Here is a 15,127-nt window from a genome sequence, read left to right as displayed (position 1 = left end):
GGATCCGGGCAGGTACCTCGTACCTGCAGGGCGCGTCGGGCGACACCAGACGTCCGTCGACAATACCCTGCGCATCTCCACCCTCCACCTCAACATGCCACCGCCGCTTCAGAGGCGACCATGACACCATGGACTTTGTGAGCCCTTGCCCTCTCAGACGGTCCTCCCCGACCACCGACGTGCGTGCTGACGACGGCAGTGGTCACGATTGTTGAGCCCCCTCTCGGCGGGCACGTCCCGCCAGGACCAGGCCAAGGACCCCGCCAAACGCCTGCACCGCTTCGAAAAGGAGTACGGCAGCCTGCTGGTGCGTCTCTGCCGCTCACCCGAACTGTGGCTGCAAGCGATGGAACTGACATGGCTACTCGCAGTCGACATGGCGCACGACCAACCTGCGCGACGGCGACGCGGCCGAGACGCTCGAGATACGGCTGCAGGAGCTCACCAACATCCTCAGCGACGAGAGCCGCCGGCCGCTGCCGCACCCGTGCATCCAGTATGCCTCCATCAAGCAAATCTACGTGCCCATCGGCAAGATCGCCACGGCCTCGCATAACGAGTGGATCATCAAGGAGGCGGTGCTGCTGTTCGCGACCCTCATCGAGAGCGAGGAGGAAGCCTTTGTTGAGAACCCGACATTTTCCACCAGCCTCACCAACCTGCTCGTCCGCATCACGGGCGCCGAGGGCGTCCATCTCGGCCTCGACACCGAGTCCCGCGTCGTCGAGCTCGCCTTCAACATCACCACCAAGATCCGCCTCGACCCATCCATACTGCCCGCGTGGTTCAGAACACAGGACGAGGCCGCGCCGCAGGGCCGTAGTGCCATCGCCGACGTGCCGGTGCCAGTGCCGGTGCCGGCGCCCTCCTCGGGCTTCGCCGGCCGCACACAACGAGCCGACTTCCCCCTCTTCTACATCCTCGTCGACTACATCCACCACGAGGGAAAGGTTGGCGACTTCGCCCGCACTGGCCTGCTCTACATCATCGAGGCCGCCTCGAGCTCCGCCGCCCTCGAGCAGTGGATCGTCGAGAGCGACCTGTCCACCCTCATGGCCACGGGTCTGGGCGCTCTCTACAGCCAGCTCAGCCGCAAGCTCGTCATCGACCACCCGCCTCACGACCTGCCCCCGATCCTCGCCCTCTCCGACTACCAGCACCCGACGTCGAGCTACGAAATTGTCAGCTCCTGCTCCCCCGAGTTTCAGTCGCACCTCGAGACCTTTTTGTCTCATCTGCTCTTCTGGCAGGACGTCTTGAACCACTGCAAGTCGGTCGAGGTCAAGTCGACCCTGCTCGAGCACTTTCAAGTTATATTTCTGCAGCAGCTGTTGTAAGCCGTCTGTTCTTACTCTCGCGTCGAACCCCACTGACCGCGTCGTAGGTATCCGTCGCTGCTAGAGTCCTCCGATATCGATGGAGGCTCGTCGGTGGCCGTGCTGACATACCTGCGGCGCATCCTTGAGTCCCTCAACCACCCCGACATGATCAACCTCATACTCCACTACCTCCTGGCCCTGCCAGATACGCTGCCCTCCAGGGAGCAGCCGCGGTCATCCATCAGCCTCGCGCGGAAGCGCAAGTCGATGGACCTGGCGACCATGATGGCCGAAAAGTCCGAGGACGCCGCCACGCCGCTCCTCTTCAACCTCGTCGACCTTATCCTCGCATGCCTGCGCTCGCGGAACCAGCAGACAATCCACGTCACCTTGCAGCTCGTCTCGGCCATCCTCAAGCGGCATCACCGCTACGCCGTCATCACGCTGCTCAAGACGGAGGTGCTGCCCGCCAACTCGGTGGACCGCACCGTCGGTGCCCACGAGCAGGAGGTCGAGTATCTCGTCTCGCTCGCGTCCTCGATCGGCGGGCAAGGCAACTTTGACGAGACGTACGCCAACATCCTCAAGGACACCATGACACGCTTGGAGAGCCACCCGTGCTCGCTGCGGCTCGTGGCGCCCCGCGTCTCGACCAACAACCGCGAGCTGCCGGCTATCCCCGACAGCCTGCCCGGCGCCCCCAGAGACATCCGCGAGCACACGCTGCGTGCGGATGACCCGCTGCTTAACGCCATCCTGGACCTGCTCGAGACCTTTTTCGTCAACCCAGTGGAGACGAACCTCTCGGTGTCGGAGACGCTGGTGGACCTTGCCATCTGCGGGTACATGAGCATCGAGGGCTGGCTGGCGCGCAGTCCGAGCGGCTACGCATATGCTGGGGACGGCGAACACGACGACGCCTCGGCGAGCGAGGTGGAGCCCGTCGCCCCAGACGCAGAGGCAGAGAGGCTCAGGGCGCTGAAACGGTGCAGGACGCGCCCCGAATGGTCGACGGGCACCCTGCCGCGGATCCTGGCGATCCTGCAGCGGCTGTGCGACCAAGTCTCGTCGTACCGCGATACGGTCCCCCGCTTCGACGAGCTACTACAGCAGCGTCGCGAGGCGTTCCAGACCGCCGATACGATGCTGGACAACCCCCCGCGGAAGGCGTCTCCGCAGCCGCCGCTCCAGGGAACGCCCGAGCGCCCGAGCATGGACGAGGTTCTGCGCACGGGGTCGCCGTCGCGGCCGTCGGCCCTCGAGGGTTTCGCTCAGCGTCTCCTCTCGGAGCTGGGCACGCCGAGCCGCTCCGCCAGCCCCAAGGGCCGCAAGGAGCAGAGCCGCAGCTCCGGCACGTCGACGCCCGGCGGCGTGCAGCCCGAGCTCATGACACCAAACGCCATCCGCGTGCCGCCCAAGGAGTTTCCCATCAACTACGCCGACCCGAGCCGCAGCGGCGGCGCCCGCAGCCTGTCGCCCGGAAGCGCCGCCGGCGACGCGCTCGACGACCGCCGCCGCCGAGACAGCAGCGCGACTAGCCAGGCGTCGGCGTTTGCCGCCATCGACCAGAGCACCCTCGCTAGGCGCGTCGGCCTGCCGGACGACAGGCTCAAGCCGATTCCCCTGCGCCTCGACAGGCCCGCCCGGAGCGTGCCCGAGGAGCTGGCCGCCGGGGCGGCGCCGGAGGAGGAGCACGGGGCAAACGCCGAGGATGCCTCCGAGACTGGCGCCGTTGGAGCAGCAGCTGCGGAGGTTGAGGGAGCCGTCGATGCGGCGGCCTACGAAGAGGAGGAAGAGGTACAGGTGTCGGTCTCACACGTCATCACAAACGTCATCATATTTCAGTCGTTTCTCTTGGAGCTGGCCGGCCTGATGCAGGTGCGCGCCGGCCTATTCGACGAGGTCCGCTACGTGTGATTAATCGACACACAATACCATTTTAATTTTGTGCAATGCAGCATAGAGATACCAGATAGCATCAGCCTGCGGTCTAGATTAGATGTAACCTTTGCACTTGCCCGGACGCCTACGCGGCCGGTCGGGCACGAGACGCGCCGTGTGCGGGATGAACAGATGACTTTTATTTAGATTCAAAACGCCTGTTTTCCTCTTCCAAGCCATTTTGCTCCAGCAGGACTGTCTAAGCCCTGGCTCTGCTGCCGACGACACTGCGTGCCCCGGCTGCGAGGCTCTGCAGCGTGTCGTCGTCAAGCTGGGGCAGCGGCCGCTCACCGGCGCGGGTGGGGGCGGGCAGGAAGCCGGCGGCGATGAGGTACGCGAGGTACCTGCCGAGGATGTCGACGTCGACGGCGCTCTTAGCAAGGGCGTCGGATTCGCCCGTGTAGCGCTGGAGGGCGGCGGCGGCGTTGCGGTCGTCGAGCTCCGGGGCGACGGTGTCGGCGGGCAAGTCGCCGACGACGAAGTGGAAGAGCGGGAGCAGGGCGTGCTCTTCCTTGGAGGTGTCGCCGATGTAGTCGACGACGCGGTCGCACCACTCGCGGTAGGGAACGCGGGGCACGGAGTGGCCGTAGACCTCGAGAGCGCCGATCCAGTCGTTGAGGGTGACGCGCGGATGGGAAGTCAGCTGGGCCACGCCGAGGGGCTGGCCGGCGAGCACGGCGGGCAACTGCAGGGCTGCCGCGACGGTGATGCGGGCAACCTGCTTGACGGGCACCGTGTTGACTGTGTTGGCAATGTCGGGCCGTGCGCCGACCTGCAGGCAGCCCTTCCACAGGCGGACGAGGAAGTCGTCGGTGACGGACATGCCCGTGTCCGGGTCGCCCGTCACGTAACCCGGACGGACCACGGCGCCGACGAGTCCTCGCTTGCCGGCCTCGCGCACCATGTACTCGCTCGCCCACTTTGACTGGCCGTAGCCCGTGCCCAGGCCCTTGCGGCTGCCCTCGAGGTCGTCGGCCTCGAGGATGGGCGACTGGCGCGAGAGGTCCACGTAGTGCGCGCTATCGAGCGTCGACGTCGAGCTGACAAACGCCAGGCGCTTGGGCTTGCCCGTCGCGCAGAGCCCGACGCACGCCAGCGTGCTGAGCACGTTGGCCGCGCGCAGGCTCGAGTACGGCAGCATCCAGTTGACCTGGGCGCCGTTGTGGATGATGACGTCGACCTCCCGCGTGAGCCGCTCCCACGCCTCGGACGACAAGCCGAGGTCCTGCTTGGAGATGTCACCGACGACTGCTTCGATCCTCGAGTCCGCCACCCACGACGGCTTCCACAGGCCGTACGCCTTGCTGGTCGTCTCGAGGCGCGCGAGCCCCGAGGCGGCGTCCTTGGCCCGCACGTGCGCCACCACGCGCGCCGCCTTGGCGGGACCCTCGAGCAGCTCATGGAGAATGTACGAGCCTAAGAAGCCAGTGGCGCCGGTGAGCAGCATGACCGGGGAGGAGAGGCCCTCGGCCGGCGCGCTCTGGATGGACGCCGGCAGCTGCCGCACCAGCTCGCGTGCGTCCGCGGCGTACGCCTCGTCGCCCGCGTCGCTGTCGGCCGGCAGCGGCATCGCGTCGAGGCGCAGGCCGATGGGGTCCTGGGCGCGGTCAATCTCGGCGGCGAGGGCCTCCAGCGTCTGCGACTGGAAGATGACGCGGACCGGCAGGTCGATGCCCTTCCACTCCTGCTTGAGCTTGAAGAACATTTGCTGCGCGAGGATGGAGTGGCCGCCCTCCTCGAAGAAGTTGGACGCGGGCACGAACATGCGGGCGGTTCGGTTGGGGAGGATGCCCGCCCAGATGGCCGCCAGGCGTCGCTGCGTGTCCGTCATGTTGGCCGCCGTGGTCGACGACGCCCGCCTCCTGCCGAGGAGCGCGAGGTCCGCGGCGTCGGGGAACGGCAGGGCGGGCCGGTCGACCTTGCCGTTTGGGTTCAGGGGCATGCGCACCAGCGGGATGAAGATGCTTGGGACGGCGTACTTGGGCACCTTGGCGGCTAGGAACGACTTGCAGTCGTCGGTCAGCGACTTGAAGCGGCGCAGCATGGCGCCCATGGACTCGTCGACCTCCTGGGCGCTGTCCTGCTCCAGGTGCTGGAGCCAGCGCTTGATCTCGGGCACAAAGTACGTGACGAGTGTCTGCTCCTCGTTCTTGTCGCGACGGACGACGGTGATGTTCTCCCGCACGTAGGGGTGTTGCGACAGCGAGGCATCGATCTCGCCGAGCTCGATGCGGAAGCCGCGGATCTTGACCTGCGAGTCGATGCGACCCGTGCACTCGACGCTGCCGTCCTCGCGGCGGCGGCCCAGGTCGCCGGTGCGGTACAGGCGGTCGCGCGGGCCCTTGTAGAACCGGGTCCATGGCGCATCGTAGGCGCCGGCGGCGCGCTGCCGCTCGTACTCGCTCGTCCACTGGGCTGGGTCGACGAACCAGTTGGTCAGGAACTTGTCTCGGTTGAGCTGGGTCGTCTTCTCGTCGTCGCCCAGGTAGCCCTCGGCGAGACCGGCAGCGCGGATGAAGAGTTCGCCCTGCTCGCCGATGCCGCATAGCTTGCTGCGGTCGTCGCGGTCGACGACGAGCAGCTGCACATTGCGCATGCCCTGGCCGACGGGCATGATGTCGGGCAAGCCCTCGAAGAAGGCCTCGTCCTCGTTCTGGCTCGGGATCTCGAAGAAGGAGACGGCGCGCTGCGACTCGGTGGAGCCGTACAGGTTGATGATGCGGACGTTGGGCGCCAGGTCCCGCAGCTTGCGGCAGTCCTTCTTGGTCAGCAGGTCGCCCACGAAGAAAGCATTGCGCAGCGTCGGGAACTGCGTCACGGCGCCGCCCACGAGGATCTGGCCCATGGCGGGAGTGAGGTGGGTGACGGTGACGCGGTGGTCCCGCATCCACTCGGCGAGCAGCTCATAGCTGATGAGCTCCGCGGGGGGGATGACGATCTGGGCGCCGAGGAAGAGAGGCGTGAAGATGTCTCGCTGCGCTTTGTGTCAGCCTCGTGCGAGCCACGGGAGAGCAGAGCCTCGTCGCACCTGGATGGGATCGTGGGCGATGCCCGAGAGCATGGTGAACCTGTCCTTGTCGGAGAGGCCGAAGCGCTCGGCCATCCACGGGAAGTAGTGGGTCAGGGAGAAGTGCCGGCCCTGGACACCCTTGGGCCGGCCCTCGGAGCCGCTGGTGAAGCTGAGGGTGGGGATGGAGTCGGGGCCGACGACGACGTCTGGCACCTGCGCGCGGGCGGACGCGTGCGGGGCGAGCACGTCCTGGCCGTCACCGCCCTTGAGGCCGCCGTCGTCGAGCAGCTGCAGGGCCGGGACGGTGCTCTTGATCTGCAGCCTGTCGGCGACAAAGTCCCTGACGAGGGCCGAGAGCTCGCCAAACTCGTCAATGGCGCGCTGGATACAGACGAGGAAGCGCGGGTTGGCGACCTCGAGCAGGACCTTCTGGCGCTCGGGCGGGTACTGGGGGTCGAGAACGCTCACAGTGGCACCGGCCTTGAGGGCGCCCATATAGGCGACGACGAGATCGACGCTGCGAGGGTGTCAACGGCTGTGCGCGGGATGGTAGATCGGGGCGGGGCAGACAGGGCCACTGACCCTCGGTAGGCGTATATGGCGACGACATCTCCGACCTGGCAGCCGTTGGCGAGAAAGTGATGGGCCAGCTGGTTGGAGCTCTCGTTGATCTGTCGGTAAGTGAAGGTGCGCTCGGGGCCGCGGGAGCTTCTCGTCTCGACGACGCACGTGCGGTCGGGGAACTGGGCCGCATTGGAGGCAAATATTTCGTGGATGGCTGCTAGCGGTCAGCGAGGCCTGGTCTGGACTTGGGGTCAGTCAATGGCTCGTACCGCCGCGGTAGGCCCCCCAGTCGAGGTCAATTGTGGGATCGGGCTGGCTCGGGGGCGCCATGGTGCGTGCGATGGCGATGGGACGTGTCGTGCCAGAGGTGAGTTGTGGTGTTTATGACGCCTGGAGGGCGGAGGCATTGGGAAGACTGCTGCGAAGTAGGTGGATTGAGTCACGGCCCCGCCCCCACCAGACGGGAGCAGAGGACCTGGACGGGAGCCCAGAGCAGAGTGCTGGCCAGCGGGCACGCAGCGGGAGCACACCGACATCGCTGCCAGGCTGGCGCCACAGTAGGTAGCGTTGATGAGCGGCGCGCACGGCCACAGCATCTGCCACAGCGCCCGCCACAGCAGCCGATGGCTTGGAGGGGCGGTGCGGCGGTGCGACATCCAGCAACAGTGCCGTGCCGGTTTGTACCTACGCGGCACAGCGCCTTGCCCCTGCCAAGCGTGCTTGGCAGTACGAAGGAGGAGCGCGGCATCAGCCACCTGCCTCGCATCGGAAACCCGGTCAGGCAGCTGGGCCCCTCCAGCAAACTTCCAAGGTTGCTCTGTCCGTGTGGCATCACAATCCACGACAACAGTCCGCCACGGCCGCACGCACCGCCATTCGGCCGAAGCTCGCCCGAGTCCCTTACACCCCGGCGACGCCAACGAGGAACCCTGCATCTCCCAACAGCAGAGGCCCCCCACTCGGCCATCACGAGATGGACATGGGTGTGGCCACTCACCACGCCTCAATCTTTTTTTCCTCCCCTTGCCAACTACCGCGTCGGCTATCACGATGCGGGGAACTAACCCCCCGGCCGTCCCTAGCGAGGCAGCCCTACGAATGACCCCCGATCACGATGCCCGCCTGTCGGCCTGCCCGCCCGCACCATGCGGGGAAACAGAGCGTTTGGAATCGCGGACGGGACGGGCGTCGACCTAAATTATTCCCGCGGGCCGCGGCCGTGTCTAACACCGACCACGCAGGCATCAGGGCGGGCGAACGGCTCGACAAAGCAAGGTCCCGCCCGCGCCGCATGATGAACCGACCCCGGGTGCACCCTGCCGGGCCACTGCGAGGGGGCCTGGCCGGGCAAGACACGAGAACAAGACACGCGACCTTTCTGATCTAGCGGCAAGGGCAAGGGGATGGGCGGCGGCGCCGCCTCCGCCGTGTGCGGATTGCATTGGATTTGGATTTGGATTGTCCGCAGACAATGCGCCCTCGACGTCATTCGCTCGTGGAGGCGTCAAGTGGGCTCACAGTCTATTCATCACCACCAGCCTTACCCCTGAGCTCATCTATTTTGCGTGCGCGCGCGCGCTGGAGCCGGCATCCGTGCGGTGGGCCGTCTGAACCAACGTCGAGGGCGCTGCATGCCGATGCCCCCATCTTCATTTCGTCTCCCTTTCTGGCTGTGGTCGGTGCGTATCGTCCAAGCACGCTTTGAGAGGGGAGGGGGACATGGGGGGGGCCACTCTGCCGCCGCCACCGACCCAAATACACCACCATCACCTGGTGCCTTGTCCGTCCGTCCGCAAACACAAGACATGGCGGATGAACACACCTTCTCCGAGGCCTCCCCTGCCGTGGTGCCCACGATCTCGTGCGGGGTCATCGACTCGTCGCGCAGCGTCGCGCAGCGTCGTTCGCCATGCCCATTGTGCCCCCTGGCGAAACTGCGACTGGCTACGTTCGTGCAGACGCATGATGCGGTTCGCCGCCGCACGCCGCCTGATCCAGACGAGTGCCGGTCATATGATGCTTCTCGCGAGCAGTTCCTCCGCAGATGTGGCGCCGGGGTGCGGATCTTTGGCCCGAGCTTGTTCGCCAAGAAGGACGCGGACAAAAATATATTATCTCGTCCATGCATCCAAGCTTTGTGGCTCCGCTGTGCCATAGCCCCGGGCCTCCTCCTCGTCCGCAAGCTACCGCCGTGAACCCTTTGAGACCTAGACGGCATTGTCCTTTGCCTAGTATATATCTGGCCTGCCCTCGCTGACCGTCTACCAAGCACCACCTCCCCATTCATTTCCCCTCCCGCACGCACCCCCCTTCCTCTCGTCAAAAAAGGCTTCTTCCTGTTGCAGAACCGTGACTGTCGGCGCCCAAGGTCAAGATGCTTGTCAAAGCAGCCCTCCTCTCGCTGCTCCAGGCCTCGGCCCTGGCCGTCCCAGCCGCCTCAGACGGGACTTTTGTCCGGAGTCGCCAGCCTAGCGACGGCCTGCCCACGAGAGAAAGCCTGCGCAAGCTTTGCCTGAGCCAGGGGCGGGCTTGTTGCGAGGTCATGCCCGACCCCAACGGCGGCGACGACGCGCCCGCCATCGCCGCGGCCTTCAAGAAGTGCAAGACCAAGGGCTTCATCTCCCTGCCGGGCGCCACGTACAACATCAAGTCGAACATGACGACGCGAGGCCTGAAGGACGTTCACATCCACCAGCTCGGCCGCATGCTCTGGTCCACCGACATCGACTACTGGCTCTCCGTGTCCATGCCCATCGGCTTCCAGAACCAGTCGACGGTGTGGTATTTTGGCGGCGACGGCGTCGTCTGGGACGGCTACAACACGGGCACGCTCGACGGCAACGGCCAGGTCTGGTACGACTGGGCCAAGAGCGAGGGCAACCTGCCGCGACGGCCCATGAACATCAACTTTGACAAGCTCACCAACTCGTCGGTCAAGCGCATGCGCTTCGTGCAGAGCCAGATGTGGACCATGGCCATCACCAACTCCAAGAATGTTCAAATGGACGACATTTACGTCAGCAGCGTCTCCAACAGCAAGTGGAATACGCTCAACACGGACGGCTGCGACACCATCTGGTCCGACAGCATCACCTTCCGCCGCTGGTATGTCCGGAATGGCGACGACGCCATCGCCACCAAGATGGACTCGTCCAACATCCGCGTCTACGACAGCGTCTTCGAGGATGGCCAGGGCGTCGCCATCGGCTCCCTGGCCCAGTACGACAAGCGCTACGACTTTGTCCGCGGCTTCTACGCCCGCAACATCACCCTCAGAAACACGGCCCACGTCTCCTACATCAAGACCTGGGCTGGCGTCTCGCGCGGCTACCCCCCCAACGGTGGTGGCGGCGGCGTGGGTGAGGCCAAGGACATTGTCATGGAGAACATCGTGATTGAGCGCCTGCGCCAGCAGCCCTTCTTTTCCTGGCAGTGCGAGAACTACTCGGGCTGGGCCGGCAAGGACTGCAACTCGAGCAAGTTCAAGATTAGCAACGTCGCCTGGCGCAATGTCCGGGGCACCGTCATCAACGACGTCAAGGAGGCTGGCTCCTTTCAATGCAGCTCGGCCGCCGGCGGCTGCGACAACATCGAGGCGACCAATATCGACATCAAAAACGTCAGGGGCGATGTGCTCGACAAGTACAAATGCGAGAACGTGCACTCGCCAAAGGGGTTCACCTGCAGTCCTCTGTGACATGCTTTATTAGTTTACGATTAATCATAATGACCTCCCACTGCTTTGTTTGCGTACCTGCTGTGTAATAAAGGGCATGGTGCTCGAGAGTCTGCCTTGCCACGAACCTAGCGAGAGCCCCCGTGGGCTGGCGCGCAAGATGGCGTGTCGGGTCTGGCTACGACCCGGCATGCGCGGGCCGTGCCTTGCGACTCGGACGTATTGCCTCGAGGGGCATGCACCGGCGCTCGGGTAGAAGAAGCTCTGCACTGTCACGCAGGTGGCTGTTTGAGCTGCTGTATGCACGGTTAACCTAGACTCGGGCCCTGAAGCCGTCCGAAGCATAGGACAGGGGGTAGAGGCCAGCTTGTGCGCCCGTCAAGCCGTCGGGCCCATGGCCCAAAGTCAAGGCGCGGTGACGGCTTGACAGCCTCGACGGTTTGCGACGCATGTGGCGCTCGGCCTCGCCCTGGCAAGCCAGGGACATGGGCGCTAGTTCGGCTGCATAAGTGTCGCGATCATGTCTATCTCGAAGCGAAGGACCTGGACAGGCGCTGTTGCTGCTGGCTTGAGTCGACGAGGCGTGGAGGCGGCACAGTGCTTCTTGATGCCTCGACGGCTCTCCGGGGTAGTAGTCGCTCTTACGAGGACCCGAAGGGTATACCCCGTGCAGTCGTCGACGCCGAAGCGTCCCAATGACGGACACATGACACGCCGGCAGGCCTTTGGCGCGGCCATAACTCGTTATGGTTAACGCCTGCCGAACAGTGCCACCACCACGTCTCCAATAGCGCGCGGGGAGTTTAAGGCACCGCGGGCGCGACCAGCTGGCCACGGAGTTGTCGGCTCCTGTCGAGACGGATGCTCACCGAGGCGAAGGAGGCACGCCACAACGCGCAGGGCACAGAGGTGGGATGAGCTGTGGAAGCCGCCGCAGAGCTTTCGGGCCTTCGGTGTCGGCGTGTCCACCCTCGCGCCGTTGCCGCTGACGAAATGGCACCAGGGCGACATGCCACGGTCCCGAGACGACAAGCTTCTGGGTTCGGCGGCGAAGGATCCATGGGGGCCTTGGGGCCGTCGGCAGCCGGGCCCGCGTCGCAATGTCCGGGGGATGCGATGACACGTCGCGCAGAGTGGTGGCCAGCCGTGACGGCGGCCACTCATGGCACGCGGGCGACCCTCGCGAGGGCGCAACCTTGCAGGTCTCGTACCGCGCTGTGCTCTGCGAAGTACTGTACTGCACAGTAGCACACGAGTTTGGCGAAGGAGCGAGGATTGGACGGGATGGGATGGGGACGTCGCGCGACGCGGGGAGGGGCCACCGAGCTCGAGGGCCGATGATGGTGGGACCGAGCCCGCCTGCGGGCAAGATGCGCACAGGAGCACGAGGAAGCCCGAGGAGCAGAGGAGCGGAGAGTTCGCTGTAGATGCCGCAAGAGGCCATGGCCCCGTGACGAGCAGGCTCGTGATGTCGGGCCGTCGTGGGCCGACGGCGGTGATTGGGGCGCGTAGGGTGGGTCGACACGGCGTGGTTCGCCGGCTTTGGGTCGGCTCGGGCGGGTCCCTGGGCGACTCCCTGGGGACCAGCTGAGGTTGTCTGGGTCTCTCCCAGTGAAGGGCCTCCACTGCCCGGTTGACTGGCATCCTTGACTGCCCAGACTGGGCAGGGGCTGCTGGCCGCTGGGCCCAGTGGGGGCCGGGGGGGAGGGGCATCGACCTCTCGTCCGGGGGGATGGTGTTGTGTACGAGAACGTATTCGTACACACGCACATAGGTAGGTACTCAGTCACACACGCACACATGCACGCACACACACACACACATCTTACTTTGCACACAAGCTTCGTACGAGCCTCGTCAAGCCTGGTGGTGCGACCGTCGTAAGACCGGGCGGCCCAGCACTCGTACCCCGCGAGTCACGGCACCCGCGGCTCTGCGTGCGACTGGGCGCTGTCTGGCTCGCCTGCCTGCCTGGGACGGCGCAGGACGCGGGTAGAGTTGGCCGGGGCTGCTCGTCGGCGGCGACATACGGCTTCCATTGCAGGGTCGCATCCGCGTCTGGGTGGGGGTGCGGGCACGCAGCTGTCAACCTGGAATCCCGTCTCTGGCACGCTGCCATGCGCCTCTGCCATGTGCTGTGGTGATCTCTCCGCGCGTCCTGGGGCGGCAAGGGGGATGCATGTCGAGCTTGTCAGTCATTCTGCCAAGGGCGCCCGATCAAGCAGCCGCCGCCGCCGCCGCTGCACAGAATACTGTCTGCACTCTGCAGTGCACCACACTCATGTTCGTCCCAGTCGTGCTGTATCAGGAAGGCACGTCAAGAGGCGGTGGCCTCGCCGCAGCGCTGCAGCAAACGACATCCATGGATCCATCTGCGGCTCGCCAGCGTACCATCGGACGGAGCTTCTGCGGCGTAGGGACCAACGCACCGTCGCGACGACGAGCGAATGGCTTGCGAGAGGGGATGAGGAGGATCGACACAGGACGCTGGATCCGACAAGGGTGAAGGCATCGGATGGTGTCGAGAGAGGGCCGTCGTCGTATTGTCCCCGCATCCCGTCCCCAGACCCCTCCTGCGCATCCCGTCCCAACGCTCGACCCAGATGCCATCCGACCTGGCCGGCTGCCATCTGGCCGCCGCGATACCGAGCGAATGGTCGCGGTACGGGAGCGTGAGTTTGTCACTCGGCGCGCGTGGCGCGTCGTCGTGAAGCCGTCGGTGATTTAAGCAGATGAGGTCCAGCTCGACCCCTGTAGGTCGGGCTGCCGCCGGCCTGGCCAACCTCAGCCGGGGGGGCTTGCACCCTGGGCGTCGACGGCGCCGGCAATGGTCGCGGGCGGCCAACGCCAACAGCGCCAACAACGCCAACAACGCCAGCGCCAGCGCCAACACCAGCCAAGCCGGCAGCCCCCAACGCCCGAGCATCGATGTGCCGGCAACTGTCCTGGCGCGGTCAACTGCCAGCGCCGCGACGTCATGCCCGACGGGATTCCGATCCCGTCGGCGGGTCGGTACCTATCGAGGCGCCGGATCTCAACGTCGGGTGCGTCACGCGACAGCATACAGGCCGGGCAGAACGGGACAACGGGACGGGACAATGGGACTATGGGAGAACCGCACGGCGAGACAAGACGCAAAACAATAGCCCACGATCAGATGCTCCGAATCGCCCAACAAGCACGCGTTGCAGGGTGCGGCCGATGCTCAAAAAGGGCGCCCCGTCGGCGCGAGCGATTGGCGCGGTCGCTTGGGGGGAGGCCACTGTATAAACTTCCGAGTCTCCCCACCGTGGTGCGGTGCGCTCTGCGTGTCCATTGGCAGCGAGAGCCAGCGCCTGCGGGAGCGATTGACGGGGGTGCCTGAATCGCCTGCACTGGGCTGGCTGCCGGGCTGTTAGTGGGCTGCTGGTGGAGGCCCTCGGCAGGCTCTGACGGGGCGCGTGAGCAACCGCCGTCGCGGATGGCGCCTGCGATGCATCCAAGGCTGGAAAGCCTCAACCTTGGCAGCCCAGTGTCGACGCTCGAGGCGGCAACGGCGCCGGACAGGCACCTGGAAGCCCACCCGCCCGGCGGCGCAGGCTGTCGGAAGCACGCTGCCGAAGGCCGACATCTCCAATTCGCCCGCATGCCCCTGTGGCGGCGCATCTTCGGCGACATTTGTCCCCTGCCAGCTTGCCCGCCTCTCACGCCCGCCGTGGAGTGGGCGATCGTGGAGCCCCGTGTCGTTGGCCATGCCACGCTTCGCCCAGCGGCTGTCGTCGGGCCTCTGCCGTTGGCTCTCCGCCAAAAGCATGGCAGGCAGTGGCATGCACCCCGGCCTCCACTGAGCCCACTCCCTCTCCGCAGCCCACACCTCAGGTCTTTGTTTTTTTTGTGTTTTTTTTTTTTCTCCTTCTCCCTTGTTCCCTTTCTCCCTGGCCATGGCGCCGGGGACGACGGGTGGGCCGGCCATGAGCCGTCAAGCCATCTACGGATGCCAGCCCGTGCCAGTCCGTGCCAGCGACATGCGAGCCACCAGTCTCCAGCGGGGCCGCCTCGTCTGTTGCTGGGTGGGCTGCCGCTGCCGATGGGCTGATGGTGGTGCAGCCAGATCGACCGCCACTCGAGCGCCCGCGGCGGCGCCGCCCGCGAAGACGTTTGCCGTCCCTGCCAAGCGCCCCTGGCCCTGGGCGCTGACCAAACGCCTGGGGCATCTGCTACTGCCGGTCTGCCGCTCGCCAGGCGGCTTGGCTCGACGGCTGCCCGGTACGTCGTCTTGGCTAGGGTAGTCCCTGCAGGATGATAATCATCATCATACCTATGCATCGCCATCATCATCATCATCATCGTCATCACTAGCATCATCTAGATGCCCTGGACGTTGCCCCCTGGCGCAACAAGACAACCAACGTCGCCCGCATCATCCCTCGTGGCGCCGTTCGCAAAAGCACCGCTTCCGGTCAAGTCGATCGGAGGGGCGTCCGGGGTGGGCGACATGCCAACTGCCCCAGGGGGCCCCCCTCCCCTGTGGCGTGGTTTGAGTACTTGGGCGCGGTGACTTTCCGGCCTTGGGGGGGGGGGGTTAGCTGCATCCGGTGGCGCCAACCCCATGCAACCCGTGTGCGAAGCATGGGCGCC

General features: G+C 65.6%; 3 protein-coding genes across 3 annotated transcripts; 2 read left to right on the top strand and 1 right to left on the bottom strand.

The window, feature by feature from the left end:
- Nucleotides 1-128: 128 nt before the first annotated feature.
- On the top strand, nucleotides 129-3,236 carry PLICBS_010575 (uncharacterized protein; the record flags this gene model as incomplete). The annotated part of the gene is made up of 4 exons (XM_018326290.2): nucleotides 129-137; nucleotides 200-307; nucleotides 372-1,333; nucleotides 1,385-3,236. The coding sequence occupies 4 exons, from the start codon at nucleotides 129-131 to the stop codon at nucleotides 3,234-3,236; spliced, it is 2,931 nt and encodes a 976-aa protein (XP_018174607.1).
- A 223-nt stretch (nucleotides 3,237-3,459) lies between these two features.
- Nucleotides 3,460-7,164, bottom strand: PLICBS_010574 (putative NRPS-like protein biosynthetic cluster; the record flags this gene model as incomplete). The annotated part of the gene is made up of 4 exons (XM_018326292.2): nucleotides 3,460-6,234; nucleotides 6,289-6,787; nucleotides 6,853-7,048; nucleotides 7,104-7,164. 4 exons carry the CDS (start codon nucleotides 7,162-7,164, stop codon nucleotides 3,460-3,462), a joined length of 3,531 nt encoding a protein of 1,176 aa, XP_018174609.2.
- A 2,044-nt stretch (nucleotides 7,165-9,208) lies between these two features.
- Nucleotides 9,209-10,531, top strand: PLICBS_010573 (uncharacterized protein; the record flags this gene model as incomplete). Its single annotated transcript, XM_018326293.1, has 1 exon — nucleotides 9,209-10,531. The coding sequence occupies one exon, from the start codon at nucleotides 9,209-9,211 to the stop codon at nucleotides 10,529-10,531; it is 1,323 nt and encodes a 440-aa protein (XP_018174610.1).
- Nucleotides 10,532-15,127: the final 4,596 nt, after the last annotated feature.

The sequence above is a fragment of the Purpureocillium lilacinum genome, assembly GCF_023168085.1.
Source record: "Purpureocillium lilacinum CBS 284.36 DNA, scaffold_8, whole genome shotgun sequence".
Lineage (NCBI taxonomy): Eukaryota > Fungi > Ascomycota > Sordariomycetes > Hypocreales > Ophiocordycipitaceae > Purpureocillium > Purpureocillium lilacinum.
Note: the sequence above shows the minus strand (reverse complement) of the source record. Positions and strands in the feature narration are given on the sequence as shown.